Genomic DNA, 22,640 nt, shown 5'->3' with positions numbered 1-22,640 from the left:
GGGGGCGGTGTGCTGAGCCTAGTGGCCTACTAGACAAGGCTGAGAGCTTCTTAAGGAGGCTTTGATCCCTAAGCCCTTTAGGATCCATTAACTGTTAACTAGGGGGCAGGGCTATTCTCCCTCTCAGTTTAACATTCTCTCAGTTTAGGCCAACAAACACTCCCCCCACCCAAAAAAGCCGCAGGAATATAAAAAAATGCAGGCAGAAGTCCAACAGTAGAGTGGGGTCTATCCAGTTTATTGCATTGAATGTATGATTACCTGTCTGTGAGCAGGTGGCATATGTGTGCACTCGGTGCAAGGAGTTCATGGTCCTCACAGACCGAGTATGGGCTCTGGAGACCAGAGTGGCTGAACTGGAGGAGCTAAGTGAGATAGAAAGGGACATAGATGAGACTTTCCAGGACAGTGTAGAATAGTGCCCCCCTCCACCTCCGCCCCAGTCTGAATGCCTCTGTGCTGTTGAGGAGGATGAAAGTCTTGGGGAAGGAGAACATCAAACTGGAGCAGAGGGAAATGATTCCATAGTTGGGAACCTCCTTCCAGATGATGTCACGGTATCCTCTTGCACTGAGGATACCTCCCTGGGGGAAGAAATCTCAGTTATTAGGAAGAGATGGCTAATAGTGATGGGAGATTCGATCATTAGAAATATAGATAGCTGGGTTTGTGATGACCGAGAAAACTTCGTGGTATATGTAGGTACCAATGACATAGGGAAGGATAGGAGAGAGATCCTGGATGCCAAATGTAGGCTGTTAGGTAAGAGACTGAAGTCCAGGACCTCCATGGTAGCATTCTCTGAAATGCTTCCAGTTCCATGCGCAGGGCCAGCTAGTCAGGGAGAGCTGCAGGGTGAGACAATGGTGTAGGGAGGAAGTTTTAGTTTATTAGGAACTGGGGAACCTTTTGGGAAAGGAGGAACCTATACAGGAAGGATGGGCTCTTCCTAAATCACAACAGAACCAGATTGCTGGCATGTAAAATTGAGAAGATTGTAGAGGGCTGGGGGGAAGCCGACAGGTATAGAGGACTGATACATCCCATAGAGGAGACTCTACTAACAGGGATTCTCTATATCCTAGTAAAGATGAGAGGATAGAAGTTGATAGAGTACAGGTAGAAATTGAAGAGAAACAGTCAAATGAAAAAGTGTCCCATTCAATTGCATCACATGAAGGCAGACAACTAAAAGTGACAAATTTTATAAATACTGTATACAAATGCTAGAAGTCTAAATACTAAGATGGGTGAATTGAGTGCCTGGTATTAAATGAGGATATTGATAAATGAGGATTAAATGAGGATTTTGATGCATCAGAGAAACTTGGTGGAACGATGATAATCAATGGGATATGGTAATACCAGGGTACAAAATATATAGAAATGACAAGAGTAGATCATGTTGATGGGGGAGTGGCACTCGATGTGAAATAAAGCATGGAGTCAAATATAGTAAAAAAAAAAAAAAAAAAAAAATTAAATGAATCAAACTGGATCATAGAATCTCTATGGATAGAAATTCCAAGCTTGAATAACAAGAGTATAGCAGTAGGAATATACTACCAACTACCTGACCAGGATGGTGATCGTGAAATGCTCTAGGAGAATAGAGAGGCTATAAAAGTAGAAAACTCAATAATATTGGGGGATTTCAGCTATCCCCATATTGACTGGGTACATGTCACCTTGGAATGGGATACTGAGATAAAATTTCTAGACACCACTAATGACTGCTTCTTGGAGCAGCTTCTCCTGGACCCCACAAGAGGAGAGGCAATTCTGGATTTAGTCCTAAGTGGAGCACAGGATCTGGTCCAAGAGGTGAATATAGCTGAACCGCTTGGTAATAGTGACCATAAAGTAATTAAATTTAACTTCCTTGCGGGAGGGAAAATACCAAAGAAGCCCAGCACAGTAGCATTTAACTTCAGAAAGGGGAACTACACAAAAATGAGGAAGCTAGTTAAAGAAAAATTAAAAGGTACAGTCACAATAGTGAAATGCCTTCAAGCTCCATGGAAACTTTTAAAAAACACCATAATAGAGGCTCAAATTAAATGTATACCCCAAATTAAAAAACAAAGTAAGAGGACCAGAAAAGTACTATCATGGCTAAACAATGTAGTAAAAGAAGCTATTAGAGACAAAAAGGTGTCCTTTAAAAATTGGAAGTCAAATCCCACTGAGGAAACTAGAAAGGAGCATAAACTCTGGCAAGTCAAGTGTAAAAATAGAATTAGACAGACTAATAAAGAATTTAAAGAACAACTAGCCAAAGACTCAAGAACTAACAGCAAATTGTTTTTTGAGTACATCAGAAACAGCTGCCAAACAATCAGTGGGGCCACTGGACAATGGACGTGCTAAAAGAGCACTAAAGGAAGACAAGACCATTGCGGAGAAACCAAATGAATTCTTTGCACCCGTCTTCACTGCGAAAGATGTGAGGAAGGAAGATTCCCACACCTGAGCCATGCTTTTTAGGTGACAAATCTGAGGAACTGTCCCAGACTGAGGTGTCAATAGAGGAGGTTTTGGAACAATAAATAAATTAAACAGTAATAAGTCACCAGGACCAGATGGTGTTCACCCAAGAGTTCTGAAGAAACTCAAATATGAAATTGCAGAACTATTAAGTGTGGTGTAACCTACCACTTAAATCAGCTTTTGTACCAGATGACTGGTGGATAGCTAATGTGACACCAATTTTTTTAAAAGGTTCCGGAGGCTATCTTGGTGAATTCAGGCCAGTACGCCTAACTTCAGTGCCAGGCAAATTGGTTGAAACTATAGTAAAGAACAGAATTATCAGACACATAAATGAACACGATTTATTGAGGGAAGAGTCAACATAGCATTTGTAAAGGAAAATCATGCCTCACCAATCTATTAGAATTCTTTTAGGGGGTCAACAAGCATGTGGACAAGGTTGATCCAGTAGATATAATGTATGCGGACTTTCAGAAAGCCTTTGACAAGGTACCCAGTAAAGGCTCTTAAACAAAGTAAGCAATCGTGGGATAAGAGGGAAGGTCCTCTCATGGATCAGTAGCTGGTTAAAAAATAGGAAACAAAGGGTAGGAATAAATAGTCAGTTTTCGGAATGGAGAGAGGTAAATAGTGATGTGCCCCAGGGATGTGCACTGGGACCAGTGCTTTTTAACTTATTCATAAATGATCCGGACAAAGAGGTAAACAATGAGGTGGCAAAATTTGCAGATGATAAAAAATTACTCAAGGTAGTTAAGTCCAAAGCTGACTGTGAAGAGTTCCAAAGGGATCTCACAAAACTGAGTGACTAGGCAACCAAATGGGAGATGAAATTCAGTGTTGATAAATGCAAAATAATGGACATTGGAAAACATAATCCCAACTATACATACAAAATTATGGGGTCTAAATTAGCTGTTAACACTCAAGAAAGAGATCTTGGAGTCATAGTAGATGGTTCTCTGAAAACGTCTGCTCAGTGTGTAGCTGCAGTCAAAAAAGCTAACAATGTTGGGAACCATTAGGAAAGGGATAGGTGATAAGACAGAAAATATCATATTGCCACTATATGAATCCATGGTACGCCTGCACCTTGAATACTGTGTGCAGTTCTGGTCACCCCATTTCAAAAAAGATATATTGGAATCGGAGATGGTACAGAGAAGGGCAACAGAAATGATTAGGAGGATGGAACAGCTTTCATATGAGGAGAGATTAAAGACTGGGACTTTTCAGCTTGGAGAACAGACGACAAAGGGGGGATATAATAGAGGTCTATAAAATCAAGACTGGTGTGGATAAGTGAATAAGGAAGTATTATTTACCCCTCCACATAACACAACAAATCAGTGGTCACCCAATTAATAGGCAGCATGTTTAAAAAAACAAACAAAAGGAAGGACTACTTCACACAACGCACAGTCAACCTGTGGAACTCGTTGCCAGAGGATGTTGTGAAGGCCAAAACTATAACAGGGTTCAAAAAAGCATTAGGCTGTGTCTACACTGCCACTTTCAGTGCTAAAATTTTAGTCGGTCGGGGGTGTGAAAAAACACCCCCCTGAGCGACAAAAGTTTCAGCACTGAAAAGTGCCAGTATGGACAGCACTTTATCCCGGCGATAAAGCTACCACCGCTCATTCGGGGTGGATACACTGCCCAGGTCACACTGCTGTCCCGGCCACGCTGTAATGGGAACAGTGTAGACATACCTTAAGATAAGTTCATGGACAGTAGGGCCATCAGTGGCTATTAGCCAAGATGGTCAGGGATGCAACCTCATGCTCTGGGTGTCATAAGCCTCTAACTGCCAGAAGCTAGGAATGGACAACGGGCGATGGATTGCTTCATAATTGTCCTGTTTTGTTCATTCCCTCTGAAGCACCTGGCATTGGCCACTGTCGGAAGACAGGATACTGGGGTAGATGGACCTTTGATCTGATCCTGTATGGCTGTTCTTATGTTTTTAGCAATGAACAAAAACTATCTTGTCTTATCCAGCAATGAGTCATAGAAGTCAAAATGCCCTATCATTTAAATACTGGTGAAAACCAGACCTGCTGATATCTAAAGTAAGGGGAGAAAGAGGAGAGAGACACTAGAATATCTGCCTCCTCTCCTTGAACTCCAAATATATTCTAAATAATGTATTTTAGTTATTGCCTAATATTGTTCATCATGTGGACAATGCACTTTATTGTAGTTTTTCTCCTTAAATAAAATCCAGTGGTTACACTTTCTAATCCAGTGACTAATCACATTGCAGTGATGCTTTTAGCCGTCTCTCTCCTTTTAGCCGTTCAGTCATATAGTTCAACTTCTGGTTCTATGAATAGTCATTACAAAAACAGCAGTGTGATTACACTGCAACTGCAGTTAAATTACAAACACAGTATTATGAAGCATAATGAAATTAACAAGGTAAGAGAAGGGACCAGGGGAGGGAAGAGTAGAAATAATACCAAAGCAAACACTACATAACACACCGGCTGAGGTTTCTCCTTATTCAGTATAGAACCAGTTTTTCTTTTTGATGTGGCATCTTGAATTAGGCTATTTTGTATAATAATATCTATTTTTGAATATTTTCTAAAAGGTACCAATAATAATGAATCATTTTGCTAAATTTGTGCAATGACTACTCATTGGTCCAGATGTTCACATTACTGGTACGTAACTCATTCTTTTGTAGAGTGCTTTCAAGTATCTGAAGTATGAAAGGTGCTATTAAAACTCCTATTCTCTTTTTTTAGACTTTCGAACAGTGGAACAAAAACCTGATTTCAAAGCATTTGGAAACAGTAAGCTATATTTCATATCCAGTTAGAAACTGGCCTTTGGACATTAGCATTAAAATTTACTTTTTGTTGTCTCCATGACCTTTACAGGAATACTCAGTCATCCAAAAAATCCCAGACAGTTAGTAGAGATGGTTCTGAGTGAAAATTAGTCATAAGAAACAGAGGGGTGCAAAATGTTTGGTTGGAACACAGAACCCACCAGAAATCAAGCTGGGTTTGGATTTTAGTCTTTTCACTAAACGTTTGCCTAAGTCTGTAAAGGTTTATGTGGCCTGAGCCCCACACCTCCTGCCCTACACACACCCTTTCCTGACCTCAGTTTTCTTTGAGATGGGTTTGGGGTCTGACTCCCCCCAGCATCTCTATAGTGTACAGTTTCAGGGATTGGCAGGGAAGAATTACTGTCCTTTTCAATTCCTACAAGAGGAGGCGCTGGGCTGAAAATAGTCCATCCTCTAGGGCATCAGGAGAAGGGAAATATTGGGTGTTCTTCTTGCACCAGCTTTTACAAATAAAACTTAATTGTAAACCTCTGTTTAAAACAAAAAAAGGTGTAAAATGGGTTCATGTGGTGAGTATTCAACACTCACTTAATATTTCCGGTTTTTATATCGGTGTTACAGCAGTTTAATAAGAGCTCATCCACAATGGTAGAAAAACATTGTGATGTTCTGCAGAGTATAATAGTTCATTAGAAATATATACAAGTACTACATTTTTCTTTCTAGACCTTCCTAGTGTAAATTTATACGCTGTTATCTTTCTTGCTCTGCAGCTGGGGCGATATAACCAACACAGGGATGTGATTTTTTTTCATCCGTGCATTCTCTTGGACAGTTATCTTTTCTAGCTCCTAAAGCCCCGATCTTCTAATTTGTTGCAACAGGGCTGAGCCTTGTTGACTTCAAGGGGTTTCCATGATGATAAAAGAATTGGCCCACACGCAGCAAATGACAGGAGCAGGCTCAACCTGTCCAAAATAGTTTTGGAAGTACACCAGATTGAAACCTCCTGCAGTAACTTACCAAATAAATATCTGAGTAGGCATAGTTGCTATAGCGAGTGGCACAGTTCTCAAACCATTCCGATGTCTCCATACCAGCAGCATTTCTCGCACATTTACTGCAAACTTCTTCATAAAATAGTCCAGTCTCAAAGACTGGGGTGTTATTTTCAGATTTTGCAATGTAGGTGAAATCCACAAATATCTGTCAACCCTTGTGTTTATAACCTACTCCCACTGTCCCCTTTCGTTGGTTAATATATTGCTTCGGAATGTTCATCATTATGCCTTAAATGATAGTTAGCACTGAAATTTAAGAGTAGTGACAAACAGAATTGGTGGGAGCTGAAAACCTCTGCAAAAATTCAATGGATTTTGAAGAAAATATGCTGAATCTGTATAAGCTATCTGGGAATTTCTACTGCCATGCTCATTGCTGTAATGATAATGCCTAGGGCCAAATTTCAAAAGCCGCTTTCAGAAGTGTACCGAGTGTGCAAGTGAAAACCATGCATTTGTGCATACAAAATGCGAAGGCCTGATTCTGATTTCAATGGGACTACTTCTGTAATGGGGTATGGTGCATTGTGAACAAGGGTGCAGTATATAAGGCTTTAGAGCTGAGGTACTCACAGTAGGGAACAGAACCTGTAAGTGGCTATTTTAACAGACAAATGGGGGATTTCACTTTTGGACGTTCCTTTTAAAAATACTGTCTTATGTACATAACATGACAGAGGAACAACTGACAATCCAGCTTGTCTTTATCGCAGTGATATTTTAAATACATTTTCCTCATTGAAAATGAAACTTTCTTGTCATTTCAGAGGGCTTTGTTGAAACTGACTGCATACCCTTGCATCTTTGACATGCAAGATAAGATTGTGGTTTATAACATTGACCGCCAAATTCTGTTCGGGATATATAACGTAAGTATTGCCAAAGTCAATGAGGTTTTTTTAATAATTTAAAAACCAAAAGACTGTAAAGCTTGTAACACATTGTCTATTTTGTTTTGTAGACAAACTCTTTCCTGGTGCCACGAGGTCCGTGGCGTTTAGAGGTCAGAAGAGCACATCTTGTGGATGACGTGTGGCAGAATTTAAGGAGCGCAGTACCTAAAACATTTGAGAAATTCTTGCAAGTAAGAAATCAAGCTTGATTATTTTGTTAGCTCTGAGTATATTGCTCTAGAGTACTTTGCCTTTAATATAGCTAATAACCAACAAAGATCTTTCCAGCATTCAGCAGGCATTTTAAAATCCAGTTAAAAATCAAAGGAGGAAAAGTATCATGGAAATTACTTAAAAGCAAGTTCCATGTGGTCTAGAATTAATTTCTCGTTCTTGGCATACCTGGCAATTAAACTTTGTTTGATTAAAGCAAGTGGCTCATTCTCACCCATTCACTGGGTATTTGTACCAAGTCTTAGGACTTATCTACGCAGTGGGGTAATGCACGCTACGGGGGTGGAGTATTTTATAAAGCACAGGAATGTGTTGCGTATTAATTGGTCTGGGTACACCCAGGTGGTGCACTTCAACATAGTTCTGTTTGAAACTCCAGTGTTAAAGTGCACTACAAGAGAACCGTTAGTGCGCAAAAGCAGGGTTTATAGGGACCAATTAATACAACACATTTGTGCGCTTTAGAAAGTACAGTCACGTATAATGCATTACTCCACCATGGAGACAGCCCTTAGCCAACCAGTGCCAGTCATCTTAACTTAAACAGGAGCTCCCAACTGGACAGAGAGAGACATCTCTGATGTTGAGACAGAGAATGGTGGTAGCAAAAGTGATTCCTCTGCATGAGCTAGACCATACATGTACAAATTGTCCTTATGCATACCATTGCCACCTTGATGTAAAATGCAAGAGGGTAAGGATGAAGGAGCAGAAAACTCTCCCTACATAACTTTTTAGCTTAGGTTGGAAATGTGCTTCCATTTACAGCTCAGTAACAAATATCTATCTCCATGTTAAAATTGAAGAGTAACATCTGTGTCTTGGATACCTATCTGGGTAGTGAGATTTATATACGTTCCTGCAAAGTGCATCTCTGAGCCTGTGATTCTGGCTGGTCACATATATGGAGACTCAGAGACATCCCTTGGGTATGGTGAATCGGGGCGACCGCCGGGGTCCCTGAAGGAGACAGCGGGGAGGTGAGGCGAATGGGGAGGTGAGCGGCAGCCGGGCAGGGGTGAGGAGGAGCCCCCCCTACCAAAACCTCCCCCTCACCCCAGCACTTCCTGCCCACAGGCGGGCCCCGCTCCCTCTCAGCACCTACCATGGATTAGATGTTTTGCGGCGTCAGGAGGTGCTGGGGGGGAGGGTAGGGGGCAGAACTGGGTGAGGAAGAGTTGGGGCAGGGGTGGAGCCTTGGGGGCAGGGGCCTGGGTAGAGCCCCGCCCTGGCAGATTGGAAACTCAGCGCCTATATCCCAGGCTCCGCAGCCCCCTAGGGACAGCCCTATGGGGACTGGTTAACATTGGTTAGGTCTTCTAATGGGGTGGGGGGGAAGCTATTCCTTGCATTGGGATGGACTCCGTGATCTGTGGGTCTTGTCTATAACTAACTACTATGACCCTAAGTAAGATGGAGTCACTTGTATAAGTTGACGGAACAAATACAGCAATAAATCAAAGAATACAAGTCTACCAGATTCATTCTTTGCTACCTCTCTGCCCCTCAAGTCTAACTCTGGGAAACAAGAGCTGGCCTCCTTTAGATATAGCACATGATGACAGCAAGCCATGACCCAGCCCAACACTATGAGGTAAAGAGGAAGAGAGGAATCAGGTCGCATATTTATCCCATTTTCACAGAGTCTGTATTTAATTGGATGGTAGTTTACATACATGAATTTATATATAAACAAACCAAACTACAGGTAAATATTCTTAAAGATTTAGTTACTGAGAAATCAGAAGAGAGTAATAAGATGCTCTAGGGAAAAGCAACTAGTTATAATCTGGGAGGGCAGACGGTATTTTTGATGTGTTGCTTAACGAAGCAAAGCTGTAGGCAGGGCATTCGATGCTGTAAGGCGTGGAATAAATGGCAGAGTGAACCTGCGCGTTCACACTGCTGCGGTAGACGCAGGGTGGGAACTGCTGGCAGGGAAGAAGGACCACCACCACCAAAAGAAAAAAAAGTTGGGTAACGAGTTGTTGCATTTGCTGTCTCTCGTGGCGTGGATATGATAACCAGAGCACTCCAGTCCATAGTGCTGATGAGAGTTTGGAACATAGAAGCCTATATGACTCTATGATCCTGGGCCCATGCAGAGCTCCATTAAAGTCCACTACCCAGATTTCCTGCCAGGTCAGGACCTTATTCACTCTTCCATCTAATTGTTTTTTCATGATAGTTGGTGCCAGACCAACAGAAATGGAAACTGAAGCCTCCTTTGTAACTACATGATGGTACAGCAAAGGCAGCAGCTATACAGTCATCTCCCATGCTGTGCCGCTGGGGCATCTCATCCATGGTGTGCGGGAGGCCATCTCCAATAGGGACAGCAGCAGTTAGTCTCTGTGGCCAAGTCAGTTCTTGGCCCCTAGTGCTGTCATGGAGATGACTTGTGTTGTACAGACATCAGTTTGCCTGGCCACCACTTTCACATACAGCAGACTACCCAACAGTCATAAGGAGGTGACCTAGCAGTGAAAGAGCACTCCATTGGGTAGTGCTAATATGAGTTTGGAAAATAGAAACCTATATGACCGTATCATCCTGTAGTGAGATCTAACAGCAACCAATGGATATTTTAATAGGTCAGATTCTGAGCCCTTCTCTGCTCCCTTTGTACTGCATTTCCCCAGACAGCATAGATCTGGCAAAGGGCTGGGGAGAGGGTATGGTTGCTACATGCCGCACTGCTGCTATCCCCAGCTGGTAGGGACCTTTGCCAGTTGGCACAGGTTCCAGGAGCCCCCAGGCTACTATCCCATGAATAGGTGTACCAGCTCTGCTATCCTGGCAATCATAATAATGCCTATTTCAGTAATGACAAATGCCGTCTTCATTTCCCCTATAATTTAATTAGAGACATTACTTTTCACTTCCCCATCTAAAATTAGACCTATAGCTTTACAGGTGCATAAATGGATGCCACCTCCAATGTGCCTGCATTTCAGTAGTGACCAAAGAGCTCCTAATAGAGTCTGCAAAGCACATGTGGATACAAGTTTGATGTACACCTCTACCTCGCTATAACGCTGTCCTTGGGAGCCAAAAAAAAAAAAAAAACCTTACCACGTTATAGGTGAAACCGTGTTATATTGAACTTGCATTGATCCACCGGAGTGTGCAGCCCTGCCCCCCCGGAGCATGCTTTACCGCGTTATATCCGAATTCGTGTTATAGCGGGTCACGTTATATGGGGGTAGAGGTGTATTATACTCTATTTCCATAGCCCAGTAAGACAAATGCATTCCACTGCAGCCATCAGTTCAAACCAGCAAGACAACTACTGCATGACAGTGCTGCTTATTGAAAGAGGCATAGTGAAACTCACCCTAACCTATTTAAAATAATTCATCTCAATCAGTGCACAATATTTATTCTTAGCAAAGAGACACAACACCTTTGACAGGTTAGTAGCATAGCCTTACAACACACCCATCGGTTTTGATGGGACACACTAACATGGAGGAGGAACAAGAGAAAATGTTATTTAATTATCTCTTAGCACTAATGAGGCCATTGTGCATCAAGGCTTGTGCAGAACGTTACATTTTCAGGTGTCATTGGGAGATTAATAAAGACCACCACTAATGCTAGACCATTGCAACTGCACAGAATATAATATTAGGGTGTGGGTAGGCCATAAGGTTGGCAAGTCTACTTTTCTGCTTTTGCCTTATTAGTTGTGTCTAAAAAGTTTAATACCCATCCAGGTCCAAAGATGAAAGAACACGTAAACTGGTATGGTAATGGGAAGAAGCAGACTATAGAAACACAAGCTGGTTGTGCTGGTGCAGCCCTCTGGGAACTTTTCATCCACACTGGCTGAATAAAACAGACCAGCTAAGGACAACAGTGGAACAAGTACAGTTAGCGTAGGCAGTGACAGGAACATTTTTCCTTCCCCAGTTACTGTAGGCGTAGGTTAGTCTTCAGGTTTTGTTTTTAATGATAACAGCTATCTAGGTTTGCTTCGGTTCTTCATCCTGGGCCTTTCTGTCAATCATCCTTGCGGCCTGAGGGATCATATTAGGAATGCCATCAATGATTGGATATGCGATGCCCAGCTCTTTGTTAATTAGTTCATTGGTGGATGCTTCATACCTGATCAAAAAATTTAAAGAATTGAACAGTAGATACAAAGACCTGGGTTTTTGTTTTGTTTTTTAAGATTTTGGGTTGGGTTGTTTTTTTTGGAAGGGGGTGAAAGACAACTGAAATCTTAACAGAAAGTAACCAGGACACATTCTCAAAGCAGGAAAACATGCCTTCAAATAAAGATACTATTTAGAATGGAGGCAGGGTGTGACTCTTCATTACAAAATTTAGAACATTTAAATTATGAAAATGAAAATTCTCCTTAAGTGCTTGGGCACCGTGCAGCTGGGAACTAAGATTTTGTGTAGAAAATGCCATTCAACTCAGCTGTACTTCACAATGATGTCCTCAAGGCTATTCATGGGGTACTTTATGATTGTGTTTGTGTATGCAAAGGAGAAAGTGTAAATATAAATTATGGCAAACTGTAGCTTCCACAGAGCATATGTGCTTGTCATGAACCTTACAGGTTACTTTCAGTTCCTGCCTTTTGCTGTATTTCAATTAATTCTAGTAGATATAAATAGCATGCTCATGGAGGGAAATAGGTAAAAATGGAGGGAGAGCCTGAATGGGTGTGACACACACACACACACCCCTTCCATTGTAACTCGCTTCCCTCCCCCGTGCAGATATACAGTTCAGTTAATGAAAAGCTGCAGAAAATTGGAAGTGAGTGACCTGCCAAGATTTACTCATGGGCCGGTGTAGGCTCTCATTCAGATTAACTTTAGGACTGATTTAAAAACCAGCTCCTTTTGTGATTAAAGGCTACTGCTGTGTTTTTCCAACAGGATAGTGAAATTTCGCTCATGCTTTGAAATCAGCCTCAGACAAAATTGTCACTGTTGGTTAAAATTTTATCTCTAAAGAAGGGTGGGGGGGATTAGCTGGACACTGGAAGTTCAGAGGGTGGTGGGTTTGTGGGAAAGGGGAGGAGAGACTATTCCCTACAGGCAGGGATTACTGGGCACGGTTCCCTGGCTTGCATCATGCAGCAGGTCAGACTAGATGATCACAAGGGTCCCCTAAGCTCTCTGAATGCGAGAGAAGGGGAAGGAGGCTGGCCTCACCTCAGTGGTTTCTTGGATAGCGGGCAGACCAGGAACTCGAGCAGAGCCGGGTCCCACGCCTTGGGCTGCTCCTGGCCCTCCTGCCCGTCCGAGGAGTGTCTCGGGGCTGCACCCGGGAAGGGTCTGTTAGCAGCAGCGCCTGCTCCCACAGGCTGGGGCTGCCTGCACAGCAGCACTGAGGCGAGGGTCCTGCTCACATACCGTCCTCGCATGGTCCTGCTCAGCTACTGCCGGGCCTGCTGCTGCTGTGTGCTGACTCACAGGGCCAGCCTCCTCCTCCTCCTCCTCTCTGCAACGAGTTCCTTCCTGTGCTGGCTCCAGCGAGTCCCTGTGCAGCCTGGGTGCTTGCACTTTAGTTCCTAGTACTCAGCCAATACTGCAGTGCTCCTGAACTGTGTTATTTATAGCAACTGCTCTTTCCTTGTAGCAACTCATCTTTCCTTTCAGCCCACGCTGAATAGAGTCAGTTATCACTTTCACTTGGTTCGCCACACTATCAGCTAATTAAGCTATTTCTCCTACGGCTCGGAAGGCAGAAACTGTGGTTTCTATTTTCTAAATACTTGGAGACTCTCAGATACTATGGTGGAGGTACTCCATCCGTACCATAATAGAGTAATGGATCAACAGCTGTAGTATTTTAATCTCATTCTAAAACAACGAGGAGTATAAATCTGTTAGTCTTTAAAGTGCCACCAGACTCCTCATTGTTTTTGTGGATACAGACTAAAACGGCTACCTCTGATACTTAATCTCATTCTAAGCATTTCCCTTGGCAGTTCAACCAGGTCTACAAGATGAGGCTACAGCGATTTGTGCACCTATAGGAAAAGTTACACTCCCCGAGAGTTGACAAATTGTACTCATGTGGAGGGGTTAGGGATACTCCCTTGTTGGGAGTTAATTTTTAGTCCATTTTTATTTTTAAGCTCACTGTGATGAGGAAAGAATTTGTTGAGTTGATTTCAGTGGGACATTGGAATTTCTTTTGAAATCTCACTTGTTCAACATATTCCAGCTTGACTGCTCTAAACCTTTGTTTTCAGAGGTTTATAACTTGCTCAGGAAAAAATGGTTCCAGTGGGGAACTGGAAAAAGAGAATCTAGGGCGGTTTAAACTCAATTAAAAAACAAAAGAAAAACAAAAATACGAAATACTTAGTGCCTAATGTCATAAAAATAATAAAACAAAAAATATTACATTTTGGCAAGTGAGCTTCCCCATAGCCCGTATTTTGACCTGAATACCTGCTGACATACAGAAAAAATCTAAACTCCCCAAACTGTGTCAGCAAATGCCCCAGACAGTGCAGCACTTGCTTTGATGTTTGATGTCACAGAGCTACCCTGCCAGAAGAGGGCACTCTACAAAATATTTCAGTAAGAGTATAAAAGGTAACTGAAGCACATGGAAGCCACATGTGCTTTCAAATGTGGACACGGCCACTGGATTTTGTAAATGCTATTTACTGCTGCTATGATACAACAGGGATGGAGCAGCAAAACACAACTGGGAGGTGAAGTGGAGGAGCAAAGAGGGGAAGGGAATGCATGGGAGAGATTGGAGGAGTAGAGAAGTATATTGGAGAAGTAGAAAAATGCATTGGGGAATAGAATGAAAGAACACTTCAAAGAATGCACACCACAAGAGAAGATGAGAGAGAGAGAGAGACTGTATCAGGCATGAGAGAGCACAGAATAATGGGAGTGGGAGACTGAATTTATTACAGATGTTCATGGGGACATTTCCTTGGATTCTTTTACACTTTAAAAGTTGCGGCCTATGTGACTGCTATACATGCTATAATTTTTTTCATAAGAATGTCTAACGCTCATTTTAAATTAACAAAGTATTACATTTATTTACACAACAGTCAGGCTTAGCTGTTAAGGCAAGTCCTAGCCGGGTAATTATTTCTATCCAGGGGTTCTGAGATCATCAGAAACCATGACCCAAAAGACCATGTGATTTATTATTGTCGCTAAAATGGCAAGAAAGAATTACAGTTTTATACAGCAATCCACATTTGGGGAGTATAAAGTTTTCTGAGAACCGATATACAAATGATGCAGAACAGTAAATACACATAATTTTATTTTAATGGCATTGTGTGTGCATGTGTGTGTTATATATAACAAATATCAGGGTTTTTTAATGCAGATATGGCTAATATTTAATTCATGGCATTAAAATTAGGTAGTACCAACTGATTTCCACTAGATGGTGCTATGCTGTTTATAAAATAAGGTTTAAGCTCAAGCTTCTATGCTTTCCAATGTTCTAAAACTACCAGTAGTGTTTTCTGTAAGTGAATGTATTGTTCTTGAAAGGGGCAATTTGCACTGTGGCTTTATGCACAGTGCCTGCTGTGTGAATAAGCAGGAGACAACTCTTTCCAAAGCTAAGTGAGTGTTGAACACTACCAAGTCAGAATGATAGCCTTTTCCACCCGCTTGGCCCTGATGTAAATAACTGCACAGGTTGCAGACCAACAGTGATATAGATCCTACAGGTGAAATCCTGTCCCCATTGAAGTCAATGGGAATGTTGTCACTAATTTTTCTGGGGTCAGGATTTTACCCCTCATGCATACTAACATTCAGATGTGGCTTATCGTCATTAAAGTGGGTGTCAAGAGCTGTCTGTCTGGCATCTTTCAACAGCACTAAAAGCAAATATTGATGAAGGAAAGTAACCTGTGAAAACTGGGCAGGGGAAGAATTAGAGCCTTGGATTTAAGGTTAAGGATCTAATTTGTCAGATTATGGTACCAGTACCAGTACTGCCAACTTCAAGCATTCAAAAAAATCATGAGTCAGGCCCCCAAAATTATTGTGAGTCTCACAATAAATTTATGGTTTCAGAGTAGCAGCCGTGAAGCCCACGAAAGCTTATGCTCTAATAAATTTGTTAATAAATTTATGACAGTTGACAACACTGTGGTATCACTTATACCTTTTCCTTCTTCTAGCTCCATCTCCTGTCCATTATAACAGATGATGATCATTCAAGGGTAAACACACTGAGCGTTTCATGCTGAACAGCCACCACAGTTATGGGTATTCAATTTGTAATTGCCACTTCTGCAAACGAGGCCCCAATCCTGCAATTTCATATGCATTGACAGTCCCTTGCACCTGCATCCAGCTCACTGCAGATTTCAGGGCCCAAGTAACTGCCTAGTGCTGGGAGGAGTTGTGCAAATGATCATTTCAGTATGGACACAAGAGCAGTGATTTTGTTGGGGTCTTTTGGGGCTATTCAGGTGCAGTTCATTGGAGAACAAGGTATTGATGATGGAGGGTTGTCCCAGGAGTTCTTCACTATCATTACAAGGGAACTGTGTTGTCCAGAAGCACAGATATTCAGACATTTTGAGGACTCCATGCTGATTTGGTTCCCCTCCCAGGTGAGTTATTAAGATGATACTATTTTTTAACCTCACTTAAAAAAAAAAGAAGTCTCTTAGCTGGTATTTCCCCATATGACTGTCACCCCTCCCCCTCCCCCTTCACGTTTTTATGAACTGGCTCACGCTTTGGGTCATGTCTTCTGTGAGAAACAGACTTAGAAATGCTGCAGGTCTCCCTGTGGGCAGTGCTTGGGTTCCACTGAGCAAGCTCAGCCTCCATTAGGGGAAATCCTGGAGTCCCACCAACAACCAGATTCTCAGTTAAAGGAGTTTCCAGTTCATATTTTGGGCCTCAGAAATGCTTGCTCCTTTAAATAACAGGCATAGGGTTCTGTATGTATGCAGTTACTTCTTTATTTACGCTTAGGGCATGTTCTCTGCAATCAGGAGGTGTGATTGTAGGACATGTAGACAAACATGAGCTACTTTTGAAGCTAGCGCAAGTAATAATCACGGTGAAGCCACAGTGGCACGGACTAGCCCTGTCTGCCCAGGACCCTGGGCATATACTTGAGTGGGTGTCATCTGTGCTGCTGCAGCTTCACTGCTATTGATACTCAAGCTAGCTTTGGTCTAGCAAGATCAAAGTTAGCTCAGGTGTATGTACATTTGCTGCAATCACACCTCCCAACTGTAGGTTAGACATAGCTGTAAGAGAGTGTAAGTGACTCGCCCAGGAACTCAGCAGCAGAATGATGAATACAATTCACGGATCCAGATGCCCAGTCCCCTGCCTCTAGCCACTAGACACACTCCCTCCCCACTATACTAAAAAGTCAGTAATAAGGGGTTTGTTTTGTTTTTTAAACACACAAACTAGGTACCAGGAAGCGAAGACACCTTTTCCCTGATTGGCACTCTGTTTGGAATGGCACTGTATAACATGAAGATCGCTCCCTTTCATTTCCCTCTAGCTCTGTACAAAAAGTTGCTGGATATTCCACCCACTCTAGAAGACTTAAAAGAGCTGTCTCCTACAGAAGGAAGGTATGATAAAACAATTTCCCAAGCTTTGTGCCATGAAATAAAAGTTGGGGGGGGGGGGAGGGGAAGAAGTCTCCTACTTTGTGGTGTGCATAGAAACCACTAAAAACAGAGCTAAATGCAGTTATTCAAGTACATGCCTTCGATGAACCTATAATACCATACTGCTTTTGATATGATAATTCTAGGACATGGACATGCTCCAGCGATGAGACACTCAGGGTACGTCTGCCCTGCAAGTGGATTGCTCCCTCTGTCGACAGATCATGTCCACATTGGGGACACCATCATCGACAGGGTGAGCAATGCACCGTGGGTATGTATCCCACAGTGCAGTGTTGTGGGAAGGATGAGCTGATCGCTGGGCATCTTGGGATTCTCTCCGGGTTCTCCCACAGCCCCTCAGCTGCCGAGAGCAGCATCATGAGCAGCTCTGTGAGCTCTCCGTGCTGAGGATCGGCAAAGCAGCCCAGCAGTCTGTCCCCCTCCCCCTACAGCAGCAGTCTGCCTGCCGCTATGTTCGTAGTGCAGTGCAGGGCAGAACAGGAGCATTCCAATGATTTGCACTTTGCTTGTTCCCCAGACAGAGCAGCACACAGATACTTCCCGGAGCTTTGAAAGGGGAGGGCGCATGCCTGCAGGGCAGCAGAGATCAAAACACTGAGCAGAGCAATCAGGGCAGGCATTGTGGGATACTGGCAGAAGCCAGTTCTGTTGACGAAACAAGCGGCAGTGTCTACACTGGCTCTTTGTCGACAATAAAAGGAGGGGAAAAGACAAAAGGCTCTCGTAGGGGTGGAAGCTTTTTGTCGCCAAAGATTTTTGCGACAAAAGTCCCATTGTAGTGTGTACACTCTTGCTGTTTTGTTGCCAAAAGGCAGTTTTTGGCGACAAAACTTGCCAGTGTAGACAAGCCCGAAGAATGTTGTTGCCTATAATTTAGACCTGACTGAAACAAAGATGCATCTCCTTTAATAGTCCCCTGATTGGTGGGTTATAAATTTCTGTTGTGATTCCATTTTAACCAACTTAAATGTTTAGTATAACAGAAGTATTTCTCTATGCTGTGATCATGTCAGATGTGAGAAACTCAGCTTTGGTTGCGTTAGGTTTTGAATAAGAGATTTCAGCTATGTACAGCAGGAAATGGTGGTGGTGATTCAGTAGATAGCGTTCTTCTCCTCGATTCAATTTTGAACCGATGCCCTATCATCACAGATGGGGATACTGTGGTGCTCATTTTGGCTGAGAAGCAAGAGACTGGGATCACAAAGATTGCACGGCATTTTATTTTGTTTGTTTTTTAATAGCATGTCTATTAACTCCAGTGTCTTGGACAAGTTCCAACTCGGTTACTTGCATTCTGCCTACCCAACCTCCTCCCCCTGCTGTTTCACTTCTTATTTCACTGACTTGCACAGCACTTATCACCATGGCAACTAGGTGCTTCACACAAAAATTAAAAAAAACAAGCAAAGCATGAATTACATCAGTGAACCAAATTACTAAAAAAATCTTCACTTCCTGTCTTAAATTGCTGTGTGGTGCTGCTCTGCACTACAAAATAGTTCTTCTCTACCATCCCCCTGGTCCATGATGGAATTCTCTTTACTCAGTAAACATAGCAGCCTCAGGCCTTGATTCTGCACCCACTTACACATGTGAATAACCGTCAGTGGGACTATTCACGTGTGTAAGGTTATTCGCATATGTAACTGTAGGATGGGGGTCCAAGGCCCCAGCCCTGCAATGACCTGGGTGCAAGCTGACCCATACATCTGCATGGAATTCCTTTAAAGTCAGGGGTGGGGGGGGAAGGGGAGCTCTGTTCAGGCCACATGAAGCTCATTGCTGGATCAGGCCTGAAGTTTATAGACCAGTTGTAGACCAATTTGTGGCTCATTCAGAATGAACAGTGCTAGATAAGGTGTAAGACATAAAATACGTGTATATGTACGGAATTAGAAAATATTTTGCTAACTTGCACTAACAAAATTATTTAGAGTCTATTTCCATATTGCTTCTTGTCTGACAGTGGTCTTCAAGAAGTCCTGAATGAAGACTGTGATGACATCCTTGAGAACATGATGATAGATTTCACAGTAAGCCATTATCATCCTACTTACGGGGCCCAGCTCTGCAAACACGTATACACAGAGTAACTTGATTCATGAGTGGTCCCATTGAAATCAACACAACTGATCATATAAGTTAAGTCCTCACCTTCATAAGTGTTTGCAGTATCAGGCTCTGTGTAAAGAATAAGAATGGTATGTGTAAGCCAGCATTCAGTTTTTTACTTTGCCTTTGACTGTTGTAGATAATGAAGGAACAAGGAGGATCTATAGTTTCCATTGAACTTAAAGAAAATGGTGCAGACATTCCAGTCACAAAGCATAACAGGTAGTTCTCTCTCTCTCTCTCTCTCTCTCATACACACACCTTTCTTTAAGCATCTCGTGTTTTAGTTTGTCTTGGAAGAGGTATAGATTTATATATGTATTGGTTTTAAACTGTAAGATTTTTCTCATGAGCGAAGTGTTTGTTACATAGGACAGAAAGATAGTTGGAAGTAAAAGTCCATTAACCTTACAGTGTATCACGGATAACCTCAACACAGGGGTAACTGGGAGATGATAGTCTTTGGTCTGTGTTATGCAGAAGATCAGAAATGGTCCCGACTGGGCTTAAAATCTCTGAATCTGAAAGCCGTATATATAATATTTAAAATGGGTAGGTGGTAGAGAACTACCATTCCAGTGAATTATTCCTATCACAAATAAAAAGAAGACTCAAACTAAGTTAAACCTGTGTAAATCCAGAATAATTCTGTTAACTTCAGTGGGAGTTACTCTGGATTTATACCACTGTAAAACAGCAGAATATGGACCAGGGATCTGTGTTCATAAATGTGCATACAGCACAAAATAAAGAATACCTACTATGTCTTACTCTGGGGCCCTTGGCTACTACTATAATATAAATAATAAGAAAGACCTTAAAATGTATAAAAATAGCACAGAAAATGCATTCATGGGGGTGACTGAATTGACAGTCATTTGTAGTGGCCATTCCTGTTTGTTTATGTACACAAGTAAACTTACTGAACTCAGTGGGATGGCTACACATGTGCACAAAGTGTCTTGCATGTGTTGGATTAAGGCCACATTCAGGAATGAACTATTGCAGGTTTCCCCTTTAAAGTTGCCTCTGACTCTGTTTCACTAAAAGCAAGAAATCAGTAGCATTCAGTTGATTATTTTTGCAGGAAAGAATACGTCAATGCATACGTGAATTATGTGTTCAATGAATCGGTAAAGAAGCCATTTGAGGATTTCAGGAATGGGTTTTTAAGAGGCTGTCCAGCTAAGAAGTGGAAGCTCTTCCTTCCTATCGAGTTCCTGACTGTTTTCCGTGGACATACAAAATATGACTGGAAGCTGCTGGAAGAGGTAATGCAGTCCAGCAGAGCATGTGCCTGCTTTACTTGCTGAATATAGGTTCCCTGTCTTTGTTCTTTTGTTGAGTACAAACCTCATGAATGAGAGAATAGACGGTTCAGGGGCCTGGTAAGAGATGAGGGGCTTTTCGCTTAGGTTCACACCAGTGCCCCAATGTATTGTTCCTAGTGGCTACTAGTCATTTTGGGGCTAAACAGGTTGATGATATTCCTTTAAATTCTTTTGGGTTGTGCTATTGTCTCATTTTTAGTGCTTGGTAGTCAAAGAAACATGATCTGGAGGTCCATGCTGCAGCATACCGCACCGAGCATGCTTTGGGCACTCAAAGTAAGACAGTAGAAGAGTGGTGCCTCTGCTGACTATGTGTATGTACAACATCTAGCGCAGTGGGGCCCCAGTCATGGCAGGGGTCTCTAGGCATTACTGTCATACACATACTAATAACAATTTTCAGAGCTGCACCCCTTACACTCTTGTTGGAAATTCGCCCCATATGAAAGAGGCCCCGTCGGTTTTCCTGGTACCACTTCTTATGATTTTTTTTTTTTTTTTTAAAGAGAAGAATTAGAGATGGGCTTAAAGTAATACCTCATATCTGACCTGAGTCCTTCCCTCCCACCACCTTCAAGCTGCGAAGTGGGCATGTTAGAAATCCATATCCAGATCTGGATCTGAAATGTACTACACTCCCCTCTCTATAGCTGGTTGAGGCAGACCCTCGATTAGAATGCCCTGAACTTCTGTGTTAGTGCAGGGGTGTTAAAAATCTGAATTTGGCAGCTAGGGCCTGTATGTGGGTGGGTGGAAGTGCTGTGCAAAGAGATGCCCCAAAATGGAATCCATCCTAGCAAATAAGTCCATCTTGGCAATATTAAAATGTAAGACAAACATTTGGTACAGTTTTTTCCATTCTATCTTAAAATAAGTATTTAAATAGCTGGGATTACAGGGATCTAATCTTGGAGTAGCCTTGTGTCCCTGGAATAAAGGATTAGAGCATTTTATCTTTCTTATGAGCCAAAGTCTGAGTCATTCAGGACCAAGTTTTCCCTCAGTTCTACCAGTGTAAGTAAGCCCAATCGCCTAAATTCATCTAGTTCTCTGTTGCCCTGCACCTTCTGTAGTCATTTATACCCATGCTAAGTAGGTGTAAACACTTTCATTGTGATTTGGTGGCACTTTGCCTGGCACCCCATGTAGTACAACCTGGGGGCAATCAGGAACTAGACCCACTGGAGTTACTCTAGATGTACAGCTGAGCAACCAAGATCAGAATCTCACTCAGACACAAGTCAATGGAAGGTTGCCTGAGTAAAGAAGAGTAGAAATTAAGTAAGAACTTCAGGTTTTGTCGAACATTCCTTAAAAACCAAACAAGCAGATTCCACCTATAGGAAACTAGAAGGCTCTAATATAGCAACAGGACTATTTTACATATTTGGTAAGTAAATGTATTGCTTTAGATCAATAAAGAGCTATCAAAGAACAACCACACAGCAGGGCACTGATTATCTAACATTCTTGGAATGTATTAGGTAACTTTTTATTACAGAAGGTGGAGAAAATGACTAGGGGAGAGACTGTTCTAGATTTGAGCCTGGCAAACAGGGAGGAACTGGTTGAAAATTTAAAGGTGGAAGGCAGCTTGGGTGAAAGTGATCATGAAAGGATAGAGTTCATCATTCTAAGTAGTGGTGGGAGGGAAACAGCAGAATATTAGACAGTGAACTTCAAGAAAGCAGACATTAGCAAACTCAGAGAATTGGTAGATAAGATCCCATGGGAAGCCCGGCTAAGGGAGAACAGAGTTTAGGAGAGCTGGCAATTTTTTTAGAGAGACATTATTAAGGACACAAGAGCAAACTATCCCAATGTATAAGAAAGATAGGAAGTATGATCAGAGACCACCATCCTGGTTTAACCAGGAGATCTTCAATGACCTGAAACTCAAATGAGTCATACAAAAAGTGGAAACTAGGTCAAATTACAAAAGGATGAATATAAAAAAAACCCATCAACACAAAAATATAAGGACAAAATTAGAAAGACCAAGGCAAAAAATGAGATTAAACTAGCTTGGGACAGAGAGAGAATAACAAGAAAGCATTTTACAAGTATATG

The 22,640-nt window shown here is 42.1% G+C and overlaps 3 protein-coding genes across 4 annotated transcripts in view; 1 reads left to right on the top strand and 2 right to left on the bottom strand.

The window, feature by feature from the left end:
* The window catches only part of LOC101952491 (E3 ISG15--protein ligase HERC5), a 47,912-nt gene that overhangs the window by 18,624 nt on the left and 6,648 nt on the right, over positions 1–22,640 (top strand). Inside the window, exons 15-22 of one of the 2 annotated variants that reach the window (XM_042856274.2) lie at positions 5,247–5,294; positions 7,125–7,226; positions 7,319–7,441; positions 15,928–16,071; positions 16,895–17,061; positions 19,094–19,160; positions 19,379–19,461; positions 20,327–20,510. In XM_042856274.2, the coding sequence (XP_042712208.2) occupies positions 5,247–5,294; positions 7,125–7,226; positions 7,319–7,441; positions 15,928–16,071; positions 16,895–17,061; positions 19,094–19,160; positions 19,379–19,461; positions 20,327–20,510 (918 nt within the window). The remainder of the gene's footprint in view (positions 1–5,246; positions 5,295–7,124; positions 7,227–7,318; positions 7,442–15,927; positions 16,072–16,894; positions 17,062–19,093; positions 19,161–19,378; positions 19,462–20,326; positions 20,511–22,640) is intronic. The other variant, XM_065597522.1, reaches the window with a different exon arrangement.
* PIGY (phosphatidylinositol glycan anchor biosynthesis class Y) lies at positions 9,110–11,385 on the bottom strand. The gene has a single exon (XM_042856414.2). The coding sequence runs from the start codon at positions 11,383–11,385 to the stop codon at positions 11,170–11,172; it is 216 nt and encodes a 71-aa protein (XP_042712348.1). The 3' UTR covers positions 9,110–11,169.
* PYURF (PIGY upstream open reading frame) lies at positions 9,110–13,004 on the bottom strand. The gene is made up of 2 exons (XM_005292007.4): positions 12,662–13,004; positions 9,110–11,594 (listed from the first exon to the last, which is right to left on the bottom strand). Exons 1-2 carry the CDS (start codon positions 12,871–12,873, stop codon positions 11,453–11,455), a joined length of 354 nt encoding a protein of 117 aa, XP_005292064.1. The 5' UTR covers positions 12,874–13,004; the 3' UTR covers positions 9,110–11,452.

This window comes from Chrysemys picta, chromosome 5 (assembly GCF_011386835.1).
Source record: "Chrysemys picta bellii isolate R12L10 chromosome 5, ASM1138683v2, whole genome shotgun sequence".
NCBI lineage: Eukaryota > Metazoa > Chordata > Testudines > Emydidae > Chrysemys > Chrysemys picta.
Note: the sequence above shows the minus strand (reverse complement) of the source record. Positions and strands in the feature narration are given on the sequence as shown.